Source organism: Rhinolophus ferrumequinum, chromosome 17 (assembly GCF_004115265.2).
Source record: "Rhinolophus ferrumequinum isolate MPI-CBG mRhiFer1 chromosome 17, mRhiFer1_v1.p, whole genome shotgun sequence".
Lineage (NCBI taxonomy): Eukaryota > Metazoa > Chordata > Mammalia > Chiroptera > Rhinolophidae > Rhinolophus > Rhinolophus ferrumequinum.
Window position 1 is genome coordinate 41,037,733 of NC_046300.1, and position 22,456 is coordinate 41,060,188.

At 50.7% G+C, this 22,456-nt stretch overlaps 1 protein-coding gene across 3 annotated transcripts in view; it reads left to right on the forward strand.

The window, feature by feature from the left end:
• The window catches only part of FGD5 (FYVE, RhoGEF and PH domain containing 5), a 154,788-nt gene that overhangs the window by 79,101 nt on the left and 53,231 nt on the right, over positions 1–22,456 (forward strand). For all 3 annotated transcript variants that reach the window (XM_033132117.1, XM_033132118.1, XM_033132119.1), the window contains exon 3: positions 14,624–14,756. In XM_033132117.1, coding sequence (XP_032988008.1) covers positions 14,624–14,756 — 133 coding nt within the window. The remainder of the gene's footprint in view (positions 1–14,623; positions 14,757–22,456) is intronic.

The following is a 22,456-nucleotide window of genomic DNA, read 5'->3' on the forward strand; positions in this document are numbered from 1 at the left end:
GGGGAGTTTCTCTAAACAAGGGCATCTGGGAACAGGTGAGGCAGGTGGCATGACAGCAGCAGGACTCCATTTATCGAGGCTAGGATGTGGCGAGTTTATCCAGACAGGGACCCAGCCGCTGGAGCAGGTTACCAGGTGGGCTTTGTATCACTTGGCATAGGTGAGGTGAGCACGGGAGCTGTGGTCACCGAGCATGCCCTGTTTTACAGACGTTCCCATCTGAACGCCACCTAGTACATTCTATGCTCAGATCCTGTGGATGAAGGTCCCCGCTTCCTCCTGGATTAGTGGCAGAATGAATCCCAGCATCTGGAAGGGGCTAAGACCAAAGTTGGGGGCCAGGAGACCAAGCGGGTAGAGAGGAAGGGTAAAGGCATAAGCAGTGGGGCTCAGACTGCTCAGAGCTGAGTGTAGGTACAGAGGTGAGAACCCACACCCACCGCGCCCCGTGGGCTATTTAGGTAAAGGCGACTTGCTCTTACGAAAACTCTCCCCTAGTTGGCAAGACTTCCAGCTTGCTTCACTTTTCTCCTGAATCACTAAATAGGAGCAAACGGGTCATTGTCATGGGATGTGGGTACACAGTCTGATCTGCATGTGGAAGAACATGTTTCAGCTGGTTTGGGAGCTCAAGGGCTCCCCCACAGAGAGCTGAAAGACGGGGTTTGTGAAGGTGGGGCTAAGGGATGAGGGTGCCGTGCCGACTTCAGGGTTCTGTTGTCCAGCTCGTTGCCTCATTTCCAGCACTTTCTTTCGTCCTAAGCCAGAATGGCCTGTGTGATGGGTGGTTTTCCCAGCCTCCCATTGTTGCAGTCTCTGTCCTGGGCGTGTGGGGGCAGCCTGTGCCAGCTGGCGTTGCAGCCACACTCTCAGAACCCACATTTCAAAGAAATTACCAAAAAAAGCAGGCGTAGCTGCACAGCTCATAAGTACTTCCAGATACCGGGCCACAAGCCCCAAAAATTGCTCACATGGCACCCCAGGCCCATGGGGGAGCCACCAGACATGCAGTCAGGAACCAGTGTCCAGGGTCGGTCACTCAGCCCCCTGGGCCTCCATTTCTGTTCTCTTAGTTGGAAGTGATGATGCTTCCCTTCAGGTTTGTGAGGAGAATCAACTGCGATGAAATATTTGGAGGTGTTTGTGGACTGTCACGTGTTATGCAGATTCGATCTGGGCTGTCAGAAAATCCTGCGCAGCGCATTCTTAGAGCCTACGGTGTGAAGTTGGGACAGATCAAAGGAGGCTAAACGTAGGGAATCACTCCCATGGAGTCAGCATGTACAGTTCCTTTGGAGTCAGATCTGTTGCAGTCTTGTCTCCACCACTCCACAAGCCTTAGTTTGCTCATCTGTGATATGGGATGGTAATACCCCACTCGTAAACCTGTCGTGAGGAGTAAATGAGACCATGCGGGTAGGCGCTTGGCCAGGGCTTGGTACACAGCAAGCCTTCCGTGTAGCCATTGTATTAACGCTATACCAAGAAAGACTTTCAGAGGTTATCGTCGAAGATGAGATTTTGTGATTTGTTTGGGAATGCCGGCCCCTACTTTAGACACCTAACATGTCAATTTGCTTTCCTGCCCACTGTCTCATTTGATCACCCCAGAACCCATGAGATAGGCAGAGCAGGGATTTTCATTGCCATTTTATAGATGACGAACCTGAGGCATAGAGGAGGGAAGTGGTTTTACCCAAGGTCACAGGAAGAGTAACTGGAAGACTGAGAATCTGCTGACTCCCAGAACAGCCCTTCTAACTCTGAACTATTTTGAGGTTGTAAATCCAAGCCCAAAATTTATCCCTGGTGGGTTATAGACTGGAGATCTGGGTCTGTCCTGGATGGAGTTTTCAGTAAACATTTAAAACAGCAACAACATAGCTACTATGTTAGAGTAGCGTGCCAGGTGCTTTATATATATGTCAACCCACTAAATCTTCATAAAAACCCAATGAGAATTGGTACTATTATTCTCCCCACTTTACAGATGAGAAAACTGAGTCAGAGAAAAGTTGTCCCCGTTTGTATAGCAGAAAAGTGGCAGAAATCAGATCCTCACTTCAAGGGCTCAACATGTAGTAACCCATGTAAAAGGGGCTGGGGTACAGAGATGAGTGGAGCATGAACCTGCATTTTGCTAGACTTGCCAGAAGCCTGGGCCAACCTCTCCCCTGACTCCCACCCACCCCCCGCATTCCCCAGCCTTACTTGGCACATCTTTGTTATGGGAGCATTGGACTGTACAGCTCTAGCAAAGGGTGGCATTTCTCTGGGTTCCAGGGGAGGTCTGGGGTGTGGGGTGGCCAGCTCGAGCCCAGCTAGCCATTGTGTGCTGGGCTTGCAGGATGGCCGGGTGTGGCCCCCGGCACTGCCAGGCCCTCCCCGGGGAGGAAGTGTCCATGTTTACAGGAAATGCAGGACAAGGGCTGGGAGGTGATGGAGGAGGGGCAGCCTGCCTCCAGGAACCCTGAAGATGTGACTGGGCACTGTGCGGCTGAGGGCAGGTGCCCAAGAATGAAGCTTTTTGTTGGTGTTGGGCAATGTCCCACTTCCCAGGCCCCCGTAGTCCTCTCCTGTCCTCTTCCCCCCAAGATTGCCACACCCTGCCGGCCTCCCAAACCCCAGGCCCACTGGCCCCCTCTTCCCATGAAGGCTCCTAGGAGCAGTGGAAAGAGCTCTGAGCTGGTTGCCTTCCCACTCTGGGCCTCAAATTCTCCACCTGTTAGATGGGTGACTTGCTGCAGTCCTAACAAGTGAACAGCAAAGCTCACTCCCCTCCTGGAGCCCAGCTGTGAGGAGCACGATGGGAAAAGAACAGGCCAGCCCTATAACCCGAGAGTTCAGGTTGGCCTCCCAGAAATACTCCATAAGAAGTGTACGGAAATGGAAATTTGTAAAAATGGGCACTGTGTTGATTATCCTGGGAGTATGGATTACTTTTTAAAGCCTGAATATGAATTGGAAACTGCCATTCATTGAGTCTGTGCTCGGTGTCAGGGGCTGTCATCATTTTTTACGTGGCCCAATGTCACCCTTTAAGAGACAAGGATTGTACTTGGGGACAGAAGACTGAATTTACGTCTTTAGACTGCCGCTTGCTAGCTGGGCCACCCTGAGGGAATCCCCCAGGCTCCTCAGTGCCTCAGTTTCCTCATAGTGAAACGAGGATGCTAGTTGGTTGTTTGCCACGCCCTCCTCTTCATCCCACAGGCTTGCCTGACCCATGCTCCCCCACCCCCCGCCACCCGAGACCAGGGCCAGACTGCCTCCCTTTGCTCTTCACAAGTGGCCAGAGTCAACTCTCCAGGGAGCGTGACTGGCTAAAACCTTCTGTTGCTCCCTGTTTCCCTGGGACACATGGTCCAGGAGCCCTAGCCCCGCATTTGAGACACTGGCTGCCTCGCCAGCCTCTTCTCCCGCCCTCCTTCCCACATAGTACATGACTGGCTCCCTGCACTCAGGCCTGGCACCGCTCCTCTCTGTGCCTTCGTGTAAACGTCCCCAGAATGTTCTCCCGTACCCCTTTTCTTTGTCCCATGCTCAACTTTCAGACTCAACTCAGGTCTCTCCCTGAGCCAGAACCCGTCTGTGATTCCTTCGCCCTACCACAAAGGTTTAGGGTTCGTTTTCTGTGCTCCTTCCTCGAAGCACTCACCACCCTATTTCCTGTCTGTCTGTCTGCATCTCCACTAGGCCATGAGTGCCTCGGGGGCAGACAAGGGGTATCTCCTTCACTTCTGTGTCCCCAGTGTCACACCTGAGGCAGGCAGTCAGCACCGTGGGACGTATCGGGTGAGACAGCACACAACTGCTGGGTGGGCAGCTCTGATTTTGGTACATCCCACTTCATGTCTGTGCACGGATGTACACGGGCCTGGCTGGAGGTGCTTCCCCCACGAGGCAGTTGAAACCAGCAGGCATTCATTGAGCACCTGCTACTGTACATGCAGAGTTTCACACTGGGCTGGCAGGAAGGAGCTCACAGTTTGGTGAGGGAGAGAAAAACGGAAAAGCTAAGATCACCAGATGGAGGGTGTTTGTGGGTCCAGGGGGATGTAGAGGGGAACGGGGCCTCTGCAAGTATAGGTGTCTGGATGGGCAGATTCTGAAGCTTACATAATTTAAGAAAAAGAATATACAATTAAGAATATAAAATAATTAGCAGATCCTTGAAAGAGGCCCATGCATGTGTGGGGCCTGAAACTTAAGCCATACTACTTTCCTGATAGACGTGCCTCAGTGGTCAGGGAAGGCTTCCTGGAGTAGGAGGTGAGGTTGGCACTGAATCTGGACAGGAGAATCCATCAGCCAAGGGGCCCAGGGCCCTGTCTGGTATGAGGGAGTCAGGTCAGTAAACATGTCCCAGGTATCTGTTCTCAGCTCACAGCCCCTGACCTCATGAAGCAGGATGGATTTATAGGATCTCAAAGGCCATTGGCAAAGGGACGTAGTTTTCTGAAAACGCTTCTTCCCCATTTGGGGCAAAGAAGGTGGATGGAGTTTGACAGGACCACGGGATGAGCTATGTGATGAGAGTGCGTGTGTGTGGTGTGTGTGGGTCCAGGTGTGTTGCCCTGGCCTCGTGTCCTTCCTTTCTGGACTGAGCCTTGGTGTGTTCGTCACTGTCTGGCTCAGTGTGATTGATTTCCTCTGTGTTCCCATCCAGCCATCCCGCTCTTGTCACATGTGATTCGTGGATTCATGCGTGTCAGAAAGGCCCCCGCCCTCCTACCCTCCTTGTGCTGGTTGCGCCACGGACACGCCTGTGTGTCCTGGCACTGCTCACGCATTTTCATGTCTGTCTCCCAGCACAGAGAAGGCAGCAGTGAACCAGATGAATGAACGTGTCTAATGAGTGGGTCCAGCTGTAAGACATCTGTTTATAGTTCTGTCCAGGAGAAGTTGATGGAAGGGGAATAGCAGAGTAGACCTTGGGCAAGTTGTTTAACTTCACAGAGCCTCAGTTTACCCAGATAAAAAATGGGGATGATACTCGTGTTTGCCTTACTAAGTGGTTGAGAGGATCAAATAGGATAATCCATGAGGCACTCCCAGCTCAGTGCTCAATACACGTTAGCCGCTATGCTGGTGGAAGCAGTGCAGAATCGTCATTAAAAGGACAGACTCGGAAGCCAGATTCCCTGTGTTCAGATCCCAGCTCTGCACTTACCCTGCCAGTGCTATCTATAAAATGGGCATGTTTTTACCTACAGGATACAGTGGTTTGGAAGGATTCGTAAGGCACCTGGTACGTAGTAAGCACCCAAACATGATGGCTTCTGCTTCTACGATTATTGCTGTTGCTACTGCTGCTGCTACTATTATTGTCTGGCTGTGACCATATAGAAGGGAGGAGTGGGAAAAGGGGATGGTTTTTCAGACCACCCCACACGGAAACCACGAACAACCCCCCTCTCAGCTCCTGGCAGCGTCAGATGTGGTGTGTGGTTATGAAATTACAGGGCCCTTCATGAGTCTCAGCCACACATTCCCTCCAGCTGGCGCCCCCACCCTTCCTGCCTCCCCTGTGGTCCGCCTCACTCAGAATTCCAGAGCAGAAATGACAGGGGAAAGATGTTTCCCTTTGCTGTAGGCTGAGTGCTGTGGAGCCCATCTGAGGAAACTGAGGCAACCCAGCCCCAATCTTTCGGCATCCGCTGAACCTGTGGATGAACGAGATCCAGTCCACAGGATGCCTCTCCCATCCTCCACCCCAGCCACGCTTGCAATAATAGAAGGTTACATCCTAATTACCATAAAACTTACTTATCTGTCAAGTCTTGGCGTTCTCAGTGGTGGCAGTGCCTGCCAGTGCCAGAAGGTGTTGGGCACCTGCTGCGTGCCAAGTGCTGTGCCATACGTGCAGAAATAGAGAGGGGCCCTCACTGACAGGCAGAACAACCATTCACACGTGACATGTTCTCTGTGTGTCACGGAGAAAACAGAAATGCACAGCAAGCCTGTGATCCCTACCCTCATGCTAATGGCTAATAAGGGAGCTCATACAGGAGCGTAAATAACTGCAGTCACAAAACGTAATGTGGACCAGGAGCCCCCTTCAGCTGGAGAGATGGAGAAGGCTTCCTGGAAGAGGTGGTGTGTGGGTGGACTTGGGTGCCAGTGAAGGAGGGGCGGCGGGAGTTCTGGACCAGCTTCGGAAGAGGCAGAGATGGGAAGGTACATAGGTGTGTGTGGCCCAGGGAGTTGGTGGTTTGGCCACACGATCATGGTTGATGATGCCCGGTAAGTGGCAGGAATCGTGGAGACAAAATTGCTCAGTTTCGCAGGGGCCCCTTTGGACGTAAAACCACAGAACATCATGGTGGGAAGGGCCTTCCAAGGTCCTCTGGCTCCCTCACTTTACAGATGAGGAAACCGAGGCGCAGAGAGGGGAAGGGGCCACCACATGTGACACAGCAAGCTGGTGGCAAAGGCGGGACCACCCCCCAGGGCTGTAAGACCCTGAGGAGCTCTGCCTGATTAGCTCAGCCCTGGCTTTTAGCTCAAACTAATGACAGCAAATGAAACTGCCAGGCCCTGTGCTGGGCAGCCCACCTACCTCGTTCATACACATCATCTAACAAACCCCGGGAAGGGAAGTGCTGTTGTCATGTCCCTTATACAGACGAGGAAAGCAAGGCAGGGAGGTTAAGCAGCTGACCGAGGATCACTGGTCACAAGTGGCTGAAGTGGGTCCTGACCTCAGGAGGTGGACTTCCAGTACTTGTGCTCTTTACCGTTAGCCTCTTCTGACGGCCCAGAGCAGGCCAGATGCGAGGGCCACTGGTCAGAGCGGGGCCTGGCCCATGTGCCAAAGCGCGGCTGCTGCTGAGGCCAGAAATGCAGGCCCTCCCTTCCTCTGCTGCTGCATCACACCCTGAGTTGTACCAGTTACTGGTTTGCAAAGCCGGAACCTGACAGACCACTGCACTGGTGGGTTTGGGGCTCTGGCTTGGGATTTTTCTTGTATGTTATCTCCAAATATGAGTCCATCATTTTATGAGGCTTCTGCAGATCTTCTAATCACAATAATTTCCCCCTCTGGACCTCTGAACCGCAAGCGATTATCTAAAAAGAAAGACTTGCCTTTATAACAACATTTACGTTTCACTTTGGCTAGGAAAAACGGTAGTGTTTGCTTGGGGTGGGAGCAGGCTGAAGAGGAATCAATGAAAACAAAATTCTTCGAAAAGCCCTATAACCACTGCAAGCCCGCTAGGATGGCTAAAGTGAAAAGGACGACCTCAGTGTTGGTGAGGACGGGGAGAAATTGGACCCCTCACCACTGCGGGTGGAAACGTAAAATGGTGCCGCCACTGTGGACAACAGCCTGGGAGCTAAACAGAGAGTTACCATATAACCCAGCAGTTCCACTCCTAGGTGTATCTCAAGAAAAATGAAAACATATGTCCCCACAAAAACTTGTACACACATGCTCATAGCATTATTCATGAGCCAAAATGTAGAAACAATTCAAATGTCCATCAAAAGATGAATGGATAAACAAACTGTGGGACAGCCATCCAGAATATAATTCAGCCATAAAAACGACTGAAGTACTGACACACGCTATAACGTGGATGAACCTTATAAACACTATGCTAAGTGAGAAAAGTCAGAAACAGAAAGTCACATATTATGTAATTCTATCGGTATGAAATGTACAGAAATGTACAGAATAGGCAAATCCATGGAGTCAGAAAGCAGATTAGTGTTTGCCAGGGATTGAGGGGAGAGAGGAATATGATTGGCTGCTGACAGGTATGGGGTTTCTTTCTAGGTTGATGAAAATGTTTTAAAATTAGGTGGTGATAATGGTTGCACAACTCTGTGAATATACTAAAAGGCACTGATCTGTACATTTTAAATGGGTAAATTTCATGGTATGTGAATTATATCTCAATGAAACTTATAACAAGAAAACAAATCCCTATAAAACCATTGACGGTGTGTTTTAAGAGGAAGGGTGGGGAAGTCACAGGTCAGAGTGCAAGGATGTACTTCTGTTTTTACTTAGTGAAAAATGGAAATTGAATTTTTTAAAAAGGCTCTCCTTCAGTCATGTTTCTGGGAACCATGACGAGGGCTGTGCCTTGGCTGACCCCTCCAAGAGGGAATGGAGCAGAGCCTCATCTAGAAGTAAGGAGGCTGCAGGCAAGCAGCTGCAGTCAGAGCCTGGCCTCCAGGCTGTGGGATGCATGCAGTCTGCTCTCAGCACGCATTTTCACGTCTCTGCGTGTTTTGTTTCTCCATCTCCATTTCACAGGTTTGCAAACTGAGGCCCACCAGGATGGCCACGTAGCCCAGATCATGCAGTGGGTTAGAGGTGAATCCAGGACTCCCATCCACTTGGGATCTTCCCACTGTATCATATTGAACGTTCCCAGTTACAGCGTAGATATCTGTATCTGAGAAAATCTCAGTGTCACTTGGAGAAAGGAGAGCATGGGAGGGGTCAGTTTTATGTGACAAGGAAGTATCAGAGCAGAAGGTGCCCCCTGGGGAAGGCTTAGAGGAATCATTTGAGTAAACTCTGAAAGTGCTGGGGTAGTTGGAAGGTATGGGGACTAGGCAAAGGAGAAGACTGAACGTCTGAAGGGTTTGGAAATCTCTGATTGTGCACCCAGCCCTCCCCTCCATCCACTTCCAAGTTCTTCCAGCTGTTCTGCTAATTAGGATAGTCATGTTCGCCAAGTCCATCATCCTGTCTCCTCCATCTCAAACTTTCCAGCTCCCAGAGAGCTCAGCCCTGAAGCCCCTGCCCCTCCCCGCGGAGCTGGCAAGCTTTGGAAGGAAAGGTCCCAGCCTATCTCGGAGGAGCCAAAGGACATTGCATTTGCAGTCTGGCCTCCTTCACACATATCATTGCACCAGCAAGGACAGAGTTTGGGGCCAGAGCACACGCTCAGAGATTCCTAGTTGGGGAAGTGTTCCTTTTTTATGAGTTATTAGACCCTTTTGGCTGTGCTGGGGGTTATGGCTCCCAGCAAGCGTCACAAAGGACAGGATTTAACAGGTAGAGTTGGACAGCCCTGGGCTGGGTTACAAAGTGCTCGTCCCCCCATGTGGATGCACATGTCCTTTTACAGCTCTAGGCTGCTGGACAGGACGGTGCTCATTTGAAGGGTCATTTAAGGTAATGAGCTCTGGGAAGCTTTAATTTATGTTCTCTTTAAAGCACCAGTTGACCCAGAGGGAGGACACAGCTCGCTGGAGAGTAGTCTGGGGGTTTAGAACTTGGCCCTTGTGCCGGCTCATCTGGGTTGGCCAGAAAGAACCTACTATACGCCAGGAAGTGGCTGTTTTCACGATTGTGTTCTCATGTAATCCTACAATGAACCTGCGTATTCCTCCCCACTTTACACATATGAAAGAGAGAGGTTGGGTGACTTGCCTAACGTCACATGGTGACTCTCTTCTATCTGACACCAAAGTTCTAACCCATTTGGTCTCTCAACTTACCACCTGGCTCTTGTGCCTGTTTTCCCTTACATGTTTCATCACTACCAATTTACAGATTTAAAAAAATGAAAAACCAAAATCTGAGGCATGGAGAGCTTAAGCAACTTGCTTGAAGTAGAGCTGGGATTCAAACCAAGCAGTCTGACTTCTGAGTCCACCTTCTTAACCGGTACTTTGCATTAGGCTTTCTTTGAGGCCGGAGAGAGTGCTTTAGTCTTCTTGATTCCTCCATATATTGTTAGCTTCTTGAAGCAGGTGCTAATCTGTATTTGTTGAATAAGTGAGTGAGGGAATAAGTGGCTAGAAGGATGGATGATTGGATGGCTGGATAGCTAAGTGGGTAGATGGAAGGCTGGGTGAGTAGATGAATGAATGCATGGATAGATGGCTAAGTGGATGGGTAGTTGGATAGATGAGTGGATGGATGAATGGATGATGGATGGATGAGTGAATGGATGGATGATGGATGGATGGATGGATGGATGGATGGATGATGGATGGATGATGGATAGATGGATAGATGGATGGATGGATGGATGAGTGAATAGATGGAAAAGGATACAGATGGGTCAGTAATTGGGTTAGAGGACATTCTCATGCATAATATATTGGTAAGACACAGTACTGTCTAGAGACAACACCTCACTTAGTGATGATTATAATGGGTGTTTTGACTAGGGTAGCCGTAGAACAAAGATAGTATCTGTTTGCTCTCCATTGGTACCTACTGAGTCGAGAACATGGAGGGCTCTTCATAGGTTTTTGTTTGTCTGTTTGTTTGTTTGCTTTTAATGACTAAAAAACCCGATAGGCACCAGATTGCCAAAAATACAGAGCCTTGCAGCCTTCCTTAGGCCATACTGTGCAAAGGACCCATCTCCAGAGGTTTATGTTGCCAGGGGAGATGGATGTGATATGTACGGGTTCCCAGTCTGTTTCCTCAAGGGGAGAAGTGGTTACTCGCCCAACACACAAGTGCTGCCAGGGCCTGGCGGGGCATTTGGGCAGCAGTTGTTAAGGAAACATTTCTCAGAGGTGTTTTCTTCCCCTGTATTTGAAGATCAGCCTGGTAGCAACTATCAAGATCTGTAGGAGCAGCTCTGTTGCCACCTGTGGTCTTAGAATCAAAATGTTTCGATTTGCTTATATAACTCATGACTTCTGTCCAAAATAAGGTCTGTCGCCACAGCGCTCATTGAATCTGCAAAGGCCTTGGGTTATACCTGCCCTTTCCTGTTGTGAAAGCGCATGTCTAATGGCAACTTCTCCCCACGTGTGGTGCTCACAGTCCCTAAATAACAGCGAAACCAGTGAGCCGGAAATACCGTCAGAGCACGCGAACCCGTCTCCTGACTTTTGCTTAGTGCTCTTTGGAGAAAGCAAGTCACTGGAGGAAGGAGAAGTGAAGGAGCACGTGCCACACTTCTGGGCAAAGCTGACAGATGGTTGGCGGGTCACAGATCCCCAGGTTTATGTGTGAGGTCTGGGCATCTCCCACAGTGAGCAAGGTCATTTGAGTCGCACGTTATAGGTTAATAATCATATGGTTTATTTTAAAGTGTTAGAAGAACACACCCTGTCACTTCACGGGTATTACCACGTAAGACAAAGCTAGAGTAATAGCATATCTTAAAAATCACTTGACGTGAGGACAACAGTAGATAAATAATAGAATAGCTGTCTGCATCTAGGGCCGAGTGGGTAATGAAGAGAGCTCGTTTTACATTATTTAATTCCTTGAATCCCCCCAATGAATTAGGCGCCCCTGAGGCATGGAAAGCTTCTACATAGCCAATACGTAGCCAAGCCAGAATTTGAACCCAGTCTGACTCAGGAGTCTGAGCTCTCATCTCTGCACTCCACTGCCTCTCAAAAATAAAATAACAGCACAAATAACAAAAGCTAAGCCCCCTTTGCCCTTGCAACCTGAGACCCAACTCCACACATCAGTGCACTAAGGGAACCCAACTGGGCCCCACTCTGTGTTCAGGTCTATAAAGTGTGGTCAAGCATCTGGAGAGGCATCTTCAGAGGCAACAGGTGTTGGCCCGGATTTGCCACGTGACCTAGAGCCAGCCCCTCCTCCTCTCTGAGAGGTTGGCTTCCATGAGCTCCCTCCCCAGTGTCACACACAGGTGCTGCTTCATGGAATCCAACCCTCTGCTTGGCTTCAGGCAGACCTCCCAAGTTCTGTGATGCCAGCAGCATCGGATGCGGGGCGACGTCACAGCAGCGTCAGGGCCCAAGGACACCCGCCTTCCCAGGCTGCAGGGCGAGCAGAGCCTGGCCAAATTCCAACAGCAGTGGAATATCCCTGAACAATTTAAGTAAGAGGGTGACATGATCAGATTGGGTTTTGACAGTGTCCCTCTGGCCATTGGGTGGAGAACAGATTGGAGGACAGCCAGGGTGGGATGGGAGAGAACAGGAAAATAGCTCTTAAAGATGTCTGGGCAAGAGACCCTTTGGACCACAGAGGCTGTGCTAGAGATACGAGCGGAGTCAAGAGATATTACAAGGTAAATCTGGGAGGGATTTAATTGCTTAAGTAGTGACTGGCTATGCAAGGAGATGTTCACGTTTCTGGCTTGCTGCCTGGGAGGGTGGTGACACCGTCACCCTGTGGGAGGCTTGGCTGAGAACCTTTCCTCCTTGACAAAACATTCTAGGAAAGGCCTGGCAGATGCCTTCTTTTCCTTGATAAGGAGAAGGCGTGGTCCAGGGGCATAGCTAACTGCTTCATCCCTCACCATTACAGGGTGTAATGGGCTCCTTTTGGAGGGAGAGCAGGGCTCCACTCCCTGTCTACCAGTCGCATGCTTACAAACTGAGGCAGACGGCTCTGGAGGGAGGGGCGCTAGGGCTCAGTGAGATGGGTCCTGCAGTCACATTTCCTGAATGTGGTTCTGAGCTTGCTGAGCAAGTGTGGTGTGCCTGACCTGTAGCCTGGGGACTGGTGGCCCCCTGATGGGGGGTGAGGGGCAGTGAAGGAGGTATAAGGTGGTCCTGGGAGGGGAGCTCTCGCCTGCCTTTTTGCACACTGGTGGAATATGACTTGTTGCAAAATACGTTATTTGCTCTGTAGCTTGAAAAAAAAGGCCAACAAAGTAATTTTTGAAAAAGGAAGAAAAAAGAGGTCTGACGAGAAGGGTAGCCAGTTAGATAGTAGAGAGGACCTTGGTTCAGCCTGGGGTTCAGGGTCAAGACTTAGCCTGGGTCAGTTTTGACCTCTGCACACAAGTGCACAGCTGTCATACTCCCACACATACACTCTGTCAGCAGAAGCCCAGGCAGGAAAAGGCCCCAGCACCACAGGCCACCTTGTCCTTCATCTGTCTGCGCTGATGGCTCCTGTGTGAACCAGGGGTTGCTCCTCCTGCTCTTGCTTCTTAGGCTCCAGGTGTTATGGAAACAGGTTGCTATGGTTCTGTCTCGTGTAATAGTAGAGGAGGGTCTCCAGGAGGGGCCCTAGTTCAGATGTAACCTGAGGCTCACTTTCTCCTCTACTAATGTCCCCTACCCAAGCCATGCTTCCCCCTGCCTGGACCAGGACCTCAGGCAAAGGCAGTGCCCCTGCCTGCATAAGGCCTGAGCCAGCCAGTCCAGCAAGGGGATGCTCCCTTCTCTCCTTCCATCCACCCATCCATCCATCCATCATTCCGCATCTTACGCTGGCATTCCCAGAGGGCATGATAAGAATTTAATAAGACAAGATACCTGGATTTTGAGTATAAAGGAAGTTTTGTGAGGTTTTAGGGGACCACATTGCCAAAGGCAGTGGGGAGCCATTGAAGGTTTTTGAGCAGGAGAGGGTCATGGCACAATTTCTATTGTAGAACAGTCACTTTCCTGTGTGGAGAGGAAGGCCAGGGTCAGGTGTTAGGGCCAGGAGGCTGTTGTGATTGGACCAGAGCCGCCTCCTTGGGGATGGTTTGGGCAAAGGGGCTCTTCTGTTCCAGATTGGCCTGTGTCACATGCCAGGTTCTTTGCTGCCTCGGTACCTTTATACACGATGCTTTCTCTGCCTGGAATACTTCCCCATGCGATCACAAAGCCAGCTCCTTCTCCTTCTTCTAGTCTCAGACTCAGAGAAGCCCTCCCTGGCCTATCTAGATAGTTACCCCTTGTTACTCTCTGTGAAAGCACCTCTTTCCTCTCCTTATCAAATTTACGAGCATATACTAGTTCCTTTTTGAGGACAGGGACCAAATCTGCTTTATTCACCAGTGTTTTACTGGCTGTCCAGCTTTGTGCTTGACATAAGTAGGCAGTCAGTAAATATTTATTGAATGAATGTATGAATGATTTAATTAATGAATAGAATGCCTACATAATAGCAGTCATCATAATATAGATATGAGATTGCCAGCACACCTGTACGCTTGAACCCTGAACAATGTGGGTCTGAACTCGGCTTAAACGTGTTTGTTCAAGGGTCAGCTGTATTTTCAATCCACAGTTAATAATCCACGTATGCAGAAGGCCAACTTAAGTTATACATGGATTTTCCACTGCACAGGTGGTCGGCGCCCCTAACTCCTGCGTTGTTCAAGGGTCCACAGTATGTGCTTTCTCAGCACTGATTCTCACAGCATCTGCCAAGACAGTAAGCCAGGAATTGTCCCCAAGTAGCCTAGATAGAAACGATATTCTGAGTCATGTCTTATCCATGACCTCACTGATGGCAAGGCTGGGACTATGGGCGCATGCGCACCCCAGACTGTCTCCCACATCATTACATTTCTTCTTCAGGCCCAGAGGACATGGCCACCTTAAGGACTGACGCTGCTGCCTGACCAGGCCAGTTCAGACCACCAGCCAAATTAGATTACACGTCTCTTTGCCTTCCTAGTCATTATTTGTACCTTCCTTAGCATCACGGCCTGCCTCGTGTCTGACAGGGAGACGGGTCTGTCGTGGACGGCATGGGTAAAGACACGGAGGCAGCCAAGAGCTTGGCATATCCGTGGCTGGAGTGCGATGGGTGGGAGATTTGTGGCTGGGTCTTACTCATTTCTGGGTCCCCGTGGAGGGCACAGAGCTCTGCGCACAGAGCACTTGTCAGTGGCTTGTGGCGTTAATCAGGCCCCTGGCCTAATCACTTGGCCTTTGCGGGACATGGAGCTCTAACCCTCTCTCTCCTCTGCTCTGACCCCAGCGCCTACACAGAGCCCTACAAGGTCTGTCCCATCTCAGCAGCGGCCCCCAAGGAGGAGCTGACATCGGATGAAGAGCAGGGCAGCTCAGAGGAGGAGGACAATGCTGCGAGAGACGCCAGCCTCCCCCACAAGGTAGGGGTCCCACCCCGGGCCAGTGGAATGTGGCCGTGTCAGAGATGTGATGGCGGAGAGAGGGTGTTGAGGACCTGCGCCGTCCTCTCTCCGTGCAGAGGGGACTGTTGGCAAACAACAGAGCCTGAGCTGGATACAGAGGCTGAGTCACAGAGTAGCTGGGACGGCAGCTTTAGGACACATGGCAGCCATGGGGTCCTGCGTTGGTGATGCAAGGGCGACTGCTCCTGCTTATGTCCTCTTGGGTCGGAGAAAGTTTGGGGCTTCCCAGAGCCTTCGCGAGTGAAATGGAATAGAGCTGCCGGATTTGAATCAGGACAGACCTGTATTCTAATGACCTCAGGCCCCTGGGCCTCAGTTTCCTCATCTGCAAAGTGGGAATCATGAAGATGAGATGAGTTAAGGGATGTGAATGAGTTTTCTTAACTGAGAACAGAGCTCTGGAATAAAAGTTGGTTCCCCCCTACCCTGCAGTGAGCGGTGAGGGGATGCGGCTGCAACGGGCTGCTGTTTGTCTGGAGGCAGAGGGTGCACTGAGACCCAAGTCACAGTGGAGACCCAGGCCTTCCGACAGGGCATCGGTGCGTGGTGGTAATTACAGCTGTCCCTCGGTATCCAAGGGGGATTGGTTCCTGGAGACCGCGCCACACAGATACCAAAACCCTTGGCTGCTGAAGTCCGTTGTATAAAATGGCACAGTGTCTGCATTAGGATACAGCAGGTTATGCCCACACACCACTTCATTCGCGTGAGTTCCGCATAAGCAAGTGTGCGGCATGTGGCAAATGCAAGTTTTACTTTTTGGAACTTGCTGTGGTTTTTTTTTTTTTTTTTTTTTTTTTTTGAATATTTTTGCTCTACAGTTGGTTGGTTGAGTCCAAGGTCGAAGGCCGAAGGCATATATGTCGCTATTGGGTGCTCATGGTGGGTGGGCCCTGCTTCACTTCCATTCACTGATACGATCTCATCCCTTCCATGCGCCGCTTCTAGGAGCCGACAATTGCTTCCCACATTTTACGCTTGGAGAAACAGAGAGGCAAAGAACTTGTCCAGGGTCACACGGCTGCTATTCATTGTTACCCAGGAAGCATCATAGGCTGACGGGGGCCAGGAATTGAGACCACGGGAGACCCCCCTGCTAGAAGAGGGGACGGGCTGGGAAGGTAGAGACTGGCTTGAAGGTCTCCACGCCCGTCTCCTGGGCCCCGCTCTTGTCTGCCTGCGAGGGAGGAGTAGCTGGGCGGGCAGAGGAATAGGCGCCTGCCTGACAGACCTCCTTCAGGCACTTGTCCTCTGTCTGTCGCCCACATTTTGTCATCTTCTCCTTCCCAGCCTGGGTAGCTGTGGCACGTCGATTAAAGACCATTCATGGAGAAGCCCTCACAGGAGTGCCTGGCATTTACCCAGCATTTTATAGATGGTCGTAGCTTTCATTTTGCTCTTACACCCTTGCTTTCTTTTAAAACTTCCTGTCTTGCTCTATGCAGTCTTCTCATAGTTACGCAGTCAGGACTGTGGGGGGCTGCAGGGGACTCTCCCACGTGGCTCCTCTCCCCTTCCCCTTCCGCTCTTGTCCCTGCTTCTCCGTCTCGGGACAGTGAGCTCGCTGCTGGCACTAAATGCTTTGCATTTGTTATCTGTTTCACTCCTTATACCAACTGCCAACGTCAATACCATCATCCCTGTTTTACAGCTGAGGACACATAGGTTCAGTGAAGTGAAATCTCTTGCCCAAGGCCACCCTGCTAGTCATTGAAGGGGTCTGGACTCCAAAACGTGTCTGGCTGGCTCCAAGCCCAGTGCTTGTTTCTCATTGCAGTCCTGGGGGCCTCTCCTACCTCTGCACTCCTCCCTCCTCTCCTAGGAAGGAACTAGTGACTCTTTTGGGAGAAGAGAGGAGGTACCTGTTTAGAGACGGTTTTCGCCTTTCTGGGCATTCCTGGGGCCATGGAACCTGGGAGCAGAAAGAGATAGTTGTCATTGAGGATGTGGTGCCCACTCTGAATCTGGAATCTGAATCGGCTCTGGGTACCAGGCCTAGAAGAAGTGAAAGGCTGATGGAACCGTGGGGCTTCCAGTGTGGGACTTTCTGTTCTTTGGTCTCCCCCCTTGTGATGGCTTCTTATCACAGTCACCGAGTTCTCTGTTAATTCTTCCTTTGGAAAAATCCCGCATCTTGTCCTCCAGCTGTCTTACCTCCGGCTAGTCACTTCCCATCACTGGGCCTCAGCTTCCCCATCTCTAAAATGGGAGCATTGATAGTAACTGCTGGGCTGTGGGAAGGTTGAATGAGAACACAGATAGAAAAGTGCCGGCCACATAGTAGGGGCATATTAACTATCTGTTGTTTCTGAGTCTGGGAATCAGGGAGGGAGAAGGAAAAGAGAAGATCTGGCCTGCCCAGAACCATTATAAAGACGTGAAGTCCTAGGCCGCTGGACATTTGTGGTTTTCTGGCTCAGCTTCCCAGCCTTCTGGTCTCCAGGCCACAGCTTAGACACCCCCGGGAATAAGGAGCTTGCGAGAGGCAGGATAGCATAAAAAATGAGTTTCACACCCAGCTTCGCCACTTGCTAGCTGAGTAATTTGAGCAACTTCTTAACCATTCTCTTTCTCAGTTTCCCCATCTGTGAAATTAAGAAAACAATCCTAGTACCTACTTCGGGATAGTTATGAGAGTAAATAAGTCTGTGTAGACTTAGAACAAAGCCTGACACACAGGAAAAGAACACACAGAGGTCAGAGCTTTGGGGCGGGCTGTAGCCAGGACAGGGGAGCAGCCTGCCCCAGGTCGGGTGGGACGCAGTAACGACACCAAGGTCATGGGACTGAGGCAGCTCCTGCCTTGGACGGGCCTTCACGTAGTCCTGCTGGGGCCAGAGCCAGCCACCAGCCAGGTGCGAAGGTGTGAGGCCTACAGCGGGGGCCAGGGTCGGGGATGGGAGCACCTGTTCTTCTGAGCAGAGGGACAGTGCGGGTCTAGACTCCTCATGGCAGGTCACTCTCAAGAGCCCAGCCTTCTCTACCCAACGGGGCTAAGCATCCCTGCTCTGCCACCCCTCTCAGCCTTTCTTAGGAGGCTTTCATCATGTACCAATGTCAAAACCACCTTTAAAAATGGAGTTTTCATCACACAAGACGTGCTGTACTAGGTTCTCCCTGTGAAATATGCAGTCATTGCAGGTGTGGGTTACGGTCCCTTGGAGCACTCCTTCCCGATCCCTGTGCCTCGTGGAGGTAGCTGTGGTGTGCCATTTAGTGTGAATTCGTCCAGAACTTTCCCGCTGTATTCACCTACATAAATCATTATGGTGGAGCATGGGTGGTATTCTTTGTGGAGTTGGTATGTTTCCATAAATCACAGCAAACTGTAAGAAACCTGGGTTCCTTCACTTGATTCGTAGAAATTTTCCCACATTGGTACAGACGAGTAGAGCTCTAACTTAGTTTTTCAGTGCTGCATAGCATTCCATGTCCTGGATGTGTGGTTTGTTTCGCCATCTCCCGGCTAAGGGGCCTTTACAGTGTTTGTCACGTGTGTGCGTCACCAGCAGCCCTGCAGCGCCCCTGTGTACTCACCTCCTTAGACATGTGTGTGAGGTTTTCCTCTAAGGTAGATCCAAGAAGGAGACGAGTGGATCGGAGAGCAGGCACCTTTTCAATCTTTGTACCTGCTGCTAAGTCGACCCCCAGAGGCCCCTCCAGAGCACTGCCCGGCAGCCCTCAGTGTAGGAGAGTTCCCATTAGCCGGGCCTCAGAGCGTGGCCAGAGTGAGGGGTCTTTCCTGAATCGCTTTTGCTGTAGAAGTTTGGGAGGATAGGAGGTGGGGAGAAGAAGCATTTACTCCTGATTCTTGGTCTTGCACTGTGTCTAAAAATCCTATTTCTCCAAAAGGTAAAGACCTCTCTTCTCTGCCTCGTCCGTCCATCATGGGGAAAATGGGAAACAGATTTCCCATGTAACCACGGGAATAGGCCTAGAGGCAGATGTGAGTGATCAGAATTAACCCCCCCCCCCCCCCCCCCCCCCGGCGCCTTGGGAGGCAGGTTTGGAGGTGATGAGCCCCGCCCTTCTTACAGTTTGATACGGTTTATGTAAAAATAAACAGAGGGTGGTGAGTCCCACCCTTCCCAGATGTTTTGGGGTGACCAAGTCAGGAAGGGAGAGAGTTTGGAGCAGGAGAGGAAGCTGAGCCAGCTGGTCCTCCCACGTGTGACCTCTCCCTCTCTTTCACTCATAGACGTACAAAGGGTGTGGGCTGAAGGAAGGAGGGGGCAAAAAAGGAAAAGTGAGAAGGACTTAAAAATAGATCTAGCTGTGAAAGGAGACATTCAAAGGCTGGCTGGCCTGTCACTCCTCCCTGACAATAAACCTGGTTCTCAAACTAACGGGGACTTTTGAAGCTAAATACCAGCTCCCCTGAGACCAGCCCAGGAGTGGCGGCCCCTCCCGCCTACGTCCTCCCTCACCGGCATCCCATCATCACCATGTTTCCCTGACAAGCCCACCCCTGAGCCGGGGCAGAATTAGTGCCCTGACTTCTGGAACAGACTCTCCTACCATCACTCCCTCCCTGGTTCCCTGTTTATGGAGGTCATCTCTTCCCGGACTGCACCTGGGGGTCAGTCGGCCTGGCCTGGGCCTCTTTGCTGACCTTGTGCTCCCAGGCCTTGCACCTGTGGCCTTGCACTGACCATCTGCCCAAGCTAAAGTGTCCATTTGAACCATGGTTGTTTCCATTGGGCCAGTCTCCAGCCTGCGTTAAGTGTCACCCTGTGCTTTTTCCCTGTCACAGACCTTGGAACCCACCTGTTTAGTTCTGCACGTTGGCTCTACTGCAAATGCTACTTCCCCTAGTCCTCGGGGAGGCCATTCTAGACTTGCATGAGCTTCCTGAGGCTGCAGCCTGTTCTTCCCAGAAAGCTGCCGATTCTCCTGTCAAACATGAATTCCCTCCCATCTGCATCTTCTTTTTATCCTCACTCAGTTTCTCCCTGTCCCTCCTCTACTTCAACAGGAATTCATTTCTTTACTAAGTACTCACTGAGCACCGACTATGTGCCAGGCCTCCTTGTAGGGTCTCAACATACAGCAGCCACAAGGCAGACCAGGTGCCTCCCTGCCCTGGTGGCGTTTACATCCTGGAGAAAAAGAGGAACAGTCAGCCAGAAAACTCCTGAGGTAGCGTAGGTGGCGAAAGTTCTGCAAAACAGCCATAAAACAAAACAGACCATGGTGGTGGAGGACAGGGCACCAGGGGTGGGGGGATGGAGACTTAGGCAGGGAGGCTAAAGAAGGCCTTTTATCCCATTTTTAAAAATTATGTTAAAATACACATAATGTAAAAGCTACAGTTTTAACCATTTTTAAGTGTCCAGTTCGGTGGCATTAAATTCATTCACATTATTCTGCAACCATCACCACTGTCCCATCTCCAGAAATCTTCCCAAACTAAACCTCTGGCCCCATTAAACACAACTCCCCATTCCCCCTCCCCCAGCCCCTGGCAACCACCATCTACTTTCTGTCTGACTGCTCTAGGGACCTCATAAAACTGTAATTATACTGTAGTTATCCTTTGTGACTAGCTTATTTCACTCACCATAATCTCCTCAAGATTCATTCATTTTATAGCATGTCAGAATTTTTTTCCTTTTTTTTAAATAACATTTTTAATTGGGGAATATTGGGGAACAGTGTGTTTCTCCAGGGCCCATCAGCCCCAAGTCGTTGTCCTTCAATCTAGTTGTGGAGGGCGCAGCTCAGCCCCAAGTCCAGTCACCGTTTTCAATCTTTAGTTGCAGGGGGCTCAGCCCACCATCCCATGTGGGAACCGAACCGGCAACCCTGTTGTTCAGAGCTCACGCTCTAACCAACTGAGCCATCCGGGGGTCCCACTGTTTTTCTTTTTTAAGGCTGAATTATAGTCCACTGTTATGTATAGACCACATTTCACGTATCCATGCATCCATCAATGGATACTTGGGTTACTTCCACCTTTTGGCTCTGTGAATAATGTTGCTATGAACGTGTGTGTACAGATATCTCTTTGAGACCCTGCCTTCCGTTCTCTTGGTATACACCCCGAATGGAATTTCTGGACCATGTGGTCATTCTATGTTTAATTTTTTGAGGAACCGCTATACCTATTTCCACAGTGGCCGCCCCATTTTACGTTCCTATCAGCGATGCCTAAGGACCCAGTTTCTAAGGGAATACTTTCTTGATGAGAAGGAAACCTTTGAGCAGGGAGCTGAAGAGTGTGAAGGAGGAAGCAATGGGAAGATCTAGGGGCAGAGCATTCCAGACAGAACAGAGTGCAAAGGTGGGCCGCTGGGAATGACCTTCGGAGCTGGAAGCAAAGGAGGAGGTGGGCAGGAGAAATTCTGTAGGACTTCCCTCAGTCTACTCACGTACTCGTCTTTCCCATGTTTCCACCTCCCTCTGTTGTCATTCGCTCTGCACGAGCCTCCCCAACCTCCATGAGCCAGGCCCTCCCCACCCTGTCCACCTCAGACCTTGGGCCTCAGCTTGGTGGTCTCCCCTCTTCCTCTGGTTTCTGAGGCTCTGTCCTCTCCTGCTTTTCTCCCTGCTTCTCCAACATTCTACTCTGCCTGCGTTCCACACCAGGCATTCATTCCCCAAGGCCTGAGTTCCTGAGCCCTGCCTCTCATTTTGTGTCCATTGCTCAGGCAGCCTGTCCCAGACCCCCGGCAAGCCCTACTCCGATGGCACTCCCAGAGCTTCCCTTCTGGCCTGACCCTCTCTGCAGCCCCACACTCAGCTTCTAGCTGCCCTTTTGGGCCCTTCTTGGAAGCCCAGATTCCACACATCCCAAGGTGAACTCATCATCTTCCCACCCCAGCCCCGGGCTGCTTCTCCTCTTGTGTTTGCTCTTCTGCTTGTTGGCACCAGACTTGAAAGACTATTGCCATATTTTCTTAATCATGGATCAAATGAAATTCAACAAATGCCTAAGCCTTTGGCCAGACATCATGAAGGATCCAAAAATGAGTTCTGTTTGTTCTTTAAACCCACCCCAGGGCCTTTGTACGTGTAGTTTCTTCCACTTGAAACACTCTTCCTGCCTTTTGCACAGCTGGCTACGGGTCTCGAGTTAAATGTCACCTCCTCAAAAGGCCTCCCCTGCTCACCTGCTGCATTTGGCTGTGGCATTCCTGTTTATTTCCTTCTTCATAGTTATCTCAAGATGTGATTATATTCTTCATTTTTCTGCTTACTTGCATACTGTTTGCCTTTCCCTGTCAGAATAGCTCCCGGGAGGGCAGGGACCATGCTTGTCCTATTCACAGCTGTGTCCTTACTGCCTGGCACAAAATGTAGTATTCAGTAAATGTCTTTGAATAAATGTCTTTGCATACATTAGACTCAGCTCCTGCCTTTCAGGAAAACAAACTTACTAGGTGCATGACAGTTTAATAAAATGAAAACACTTGTTGGGTCCTGTATAATTTACTTGGCATGGTGAGGGGCTGAGCTGGGCACCAACCCTGCTCACTGGCTGCCCAGTAACCATGCAGAGGGTGCAGTGTTCAGTACAGTAACACACAGAGACCCCCCCCAAGGCAGTGTGAGCGGAGGAAGAGGAGAGACACAGATTCTTAGAACATACGGGATGGGAGAGAATAGGGGGTCTGAGGCCTGGGAGGTGTCCTGGCTACCCTCATGTCTCACACCCC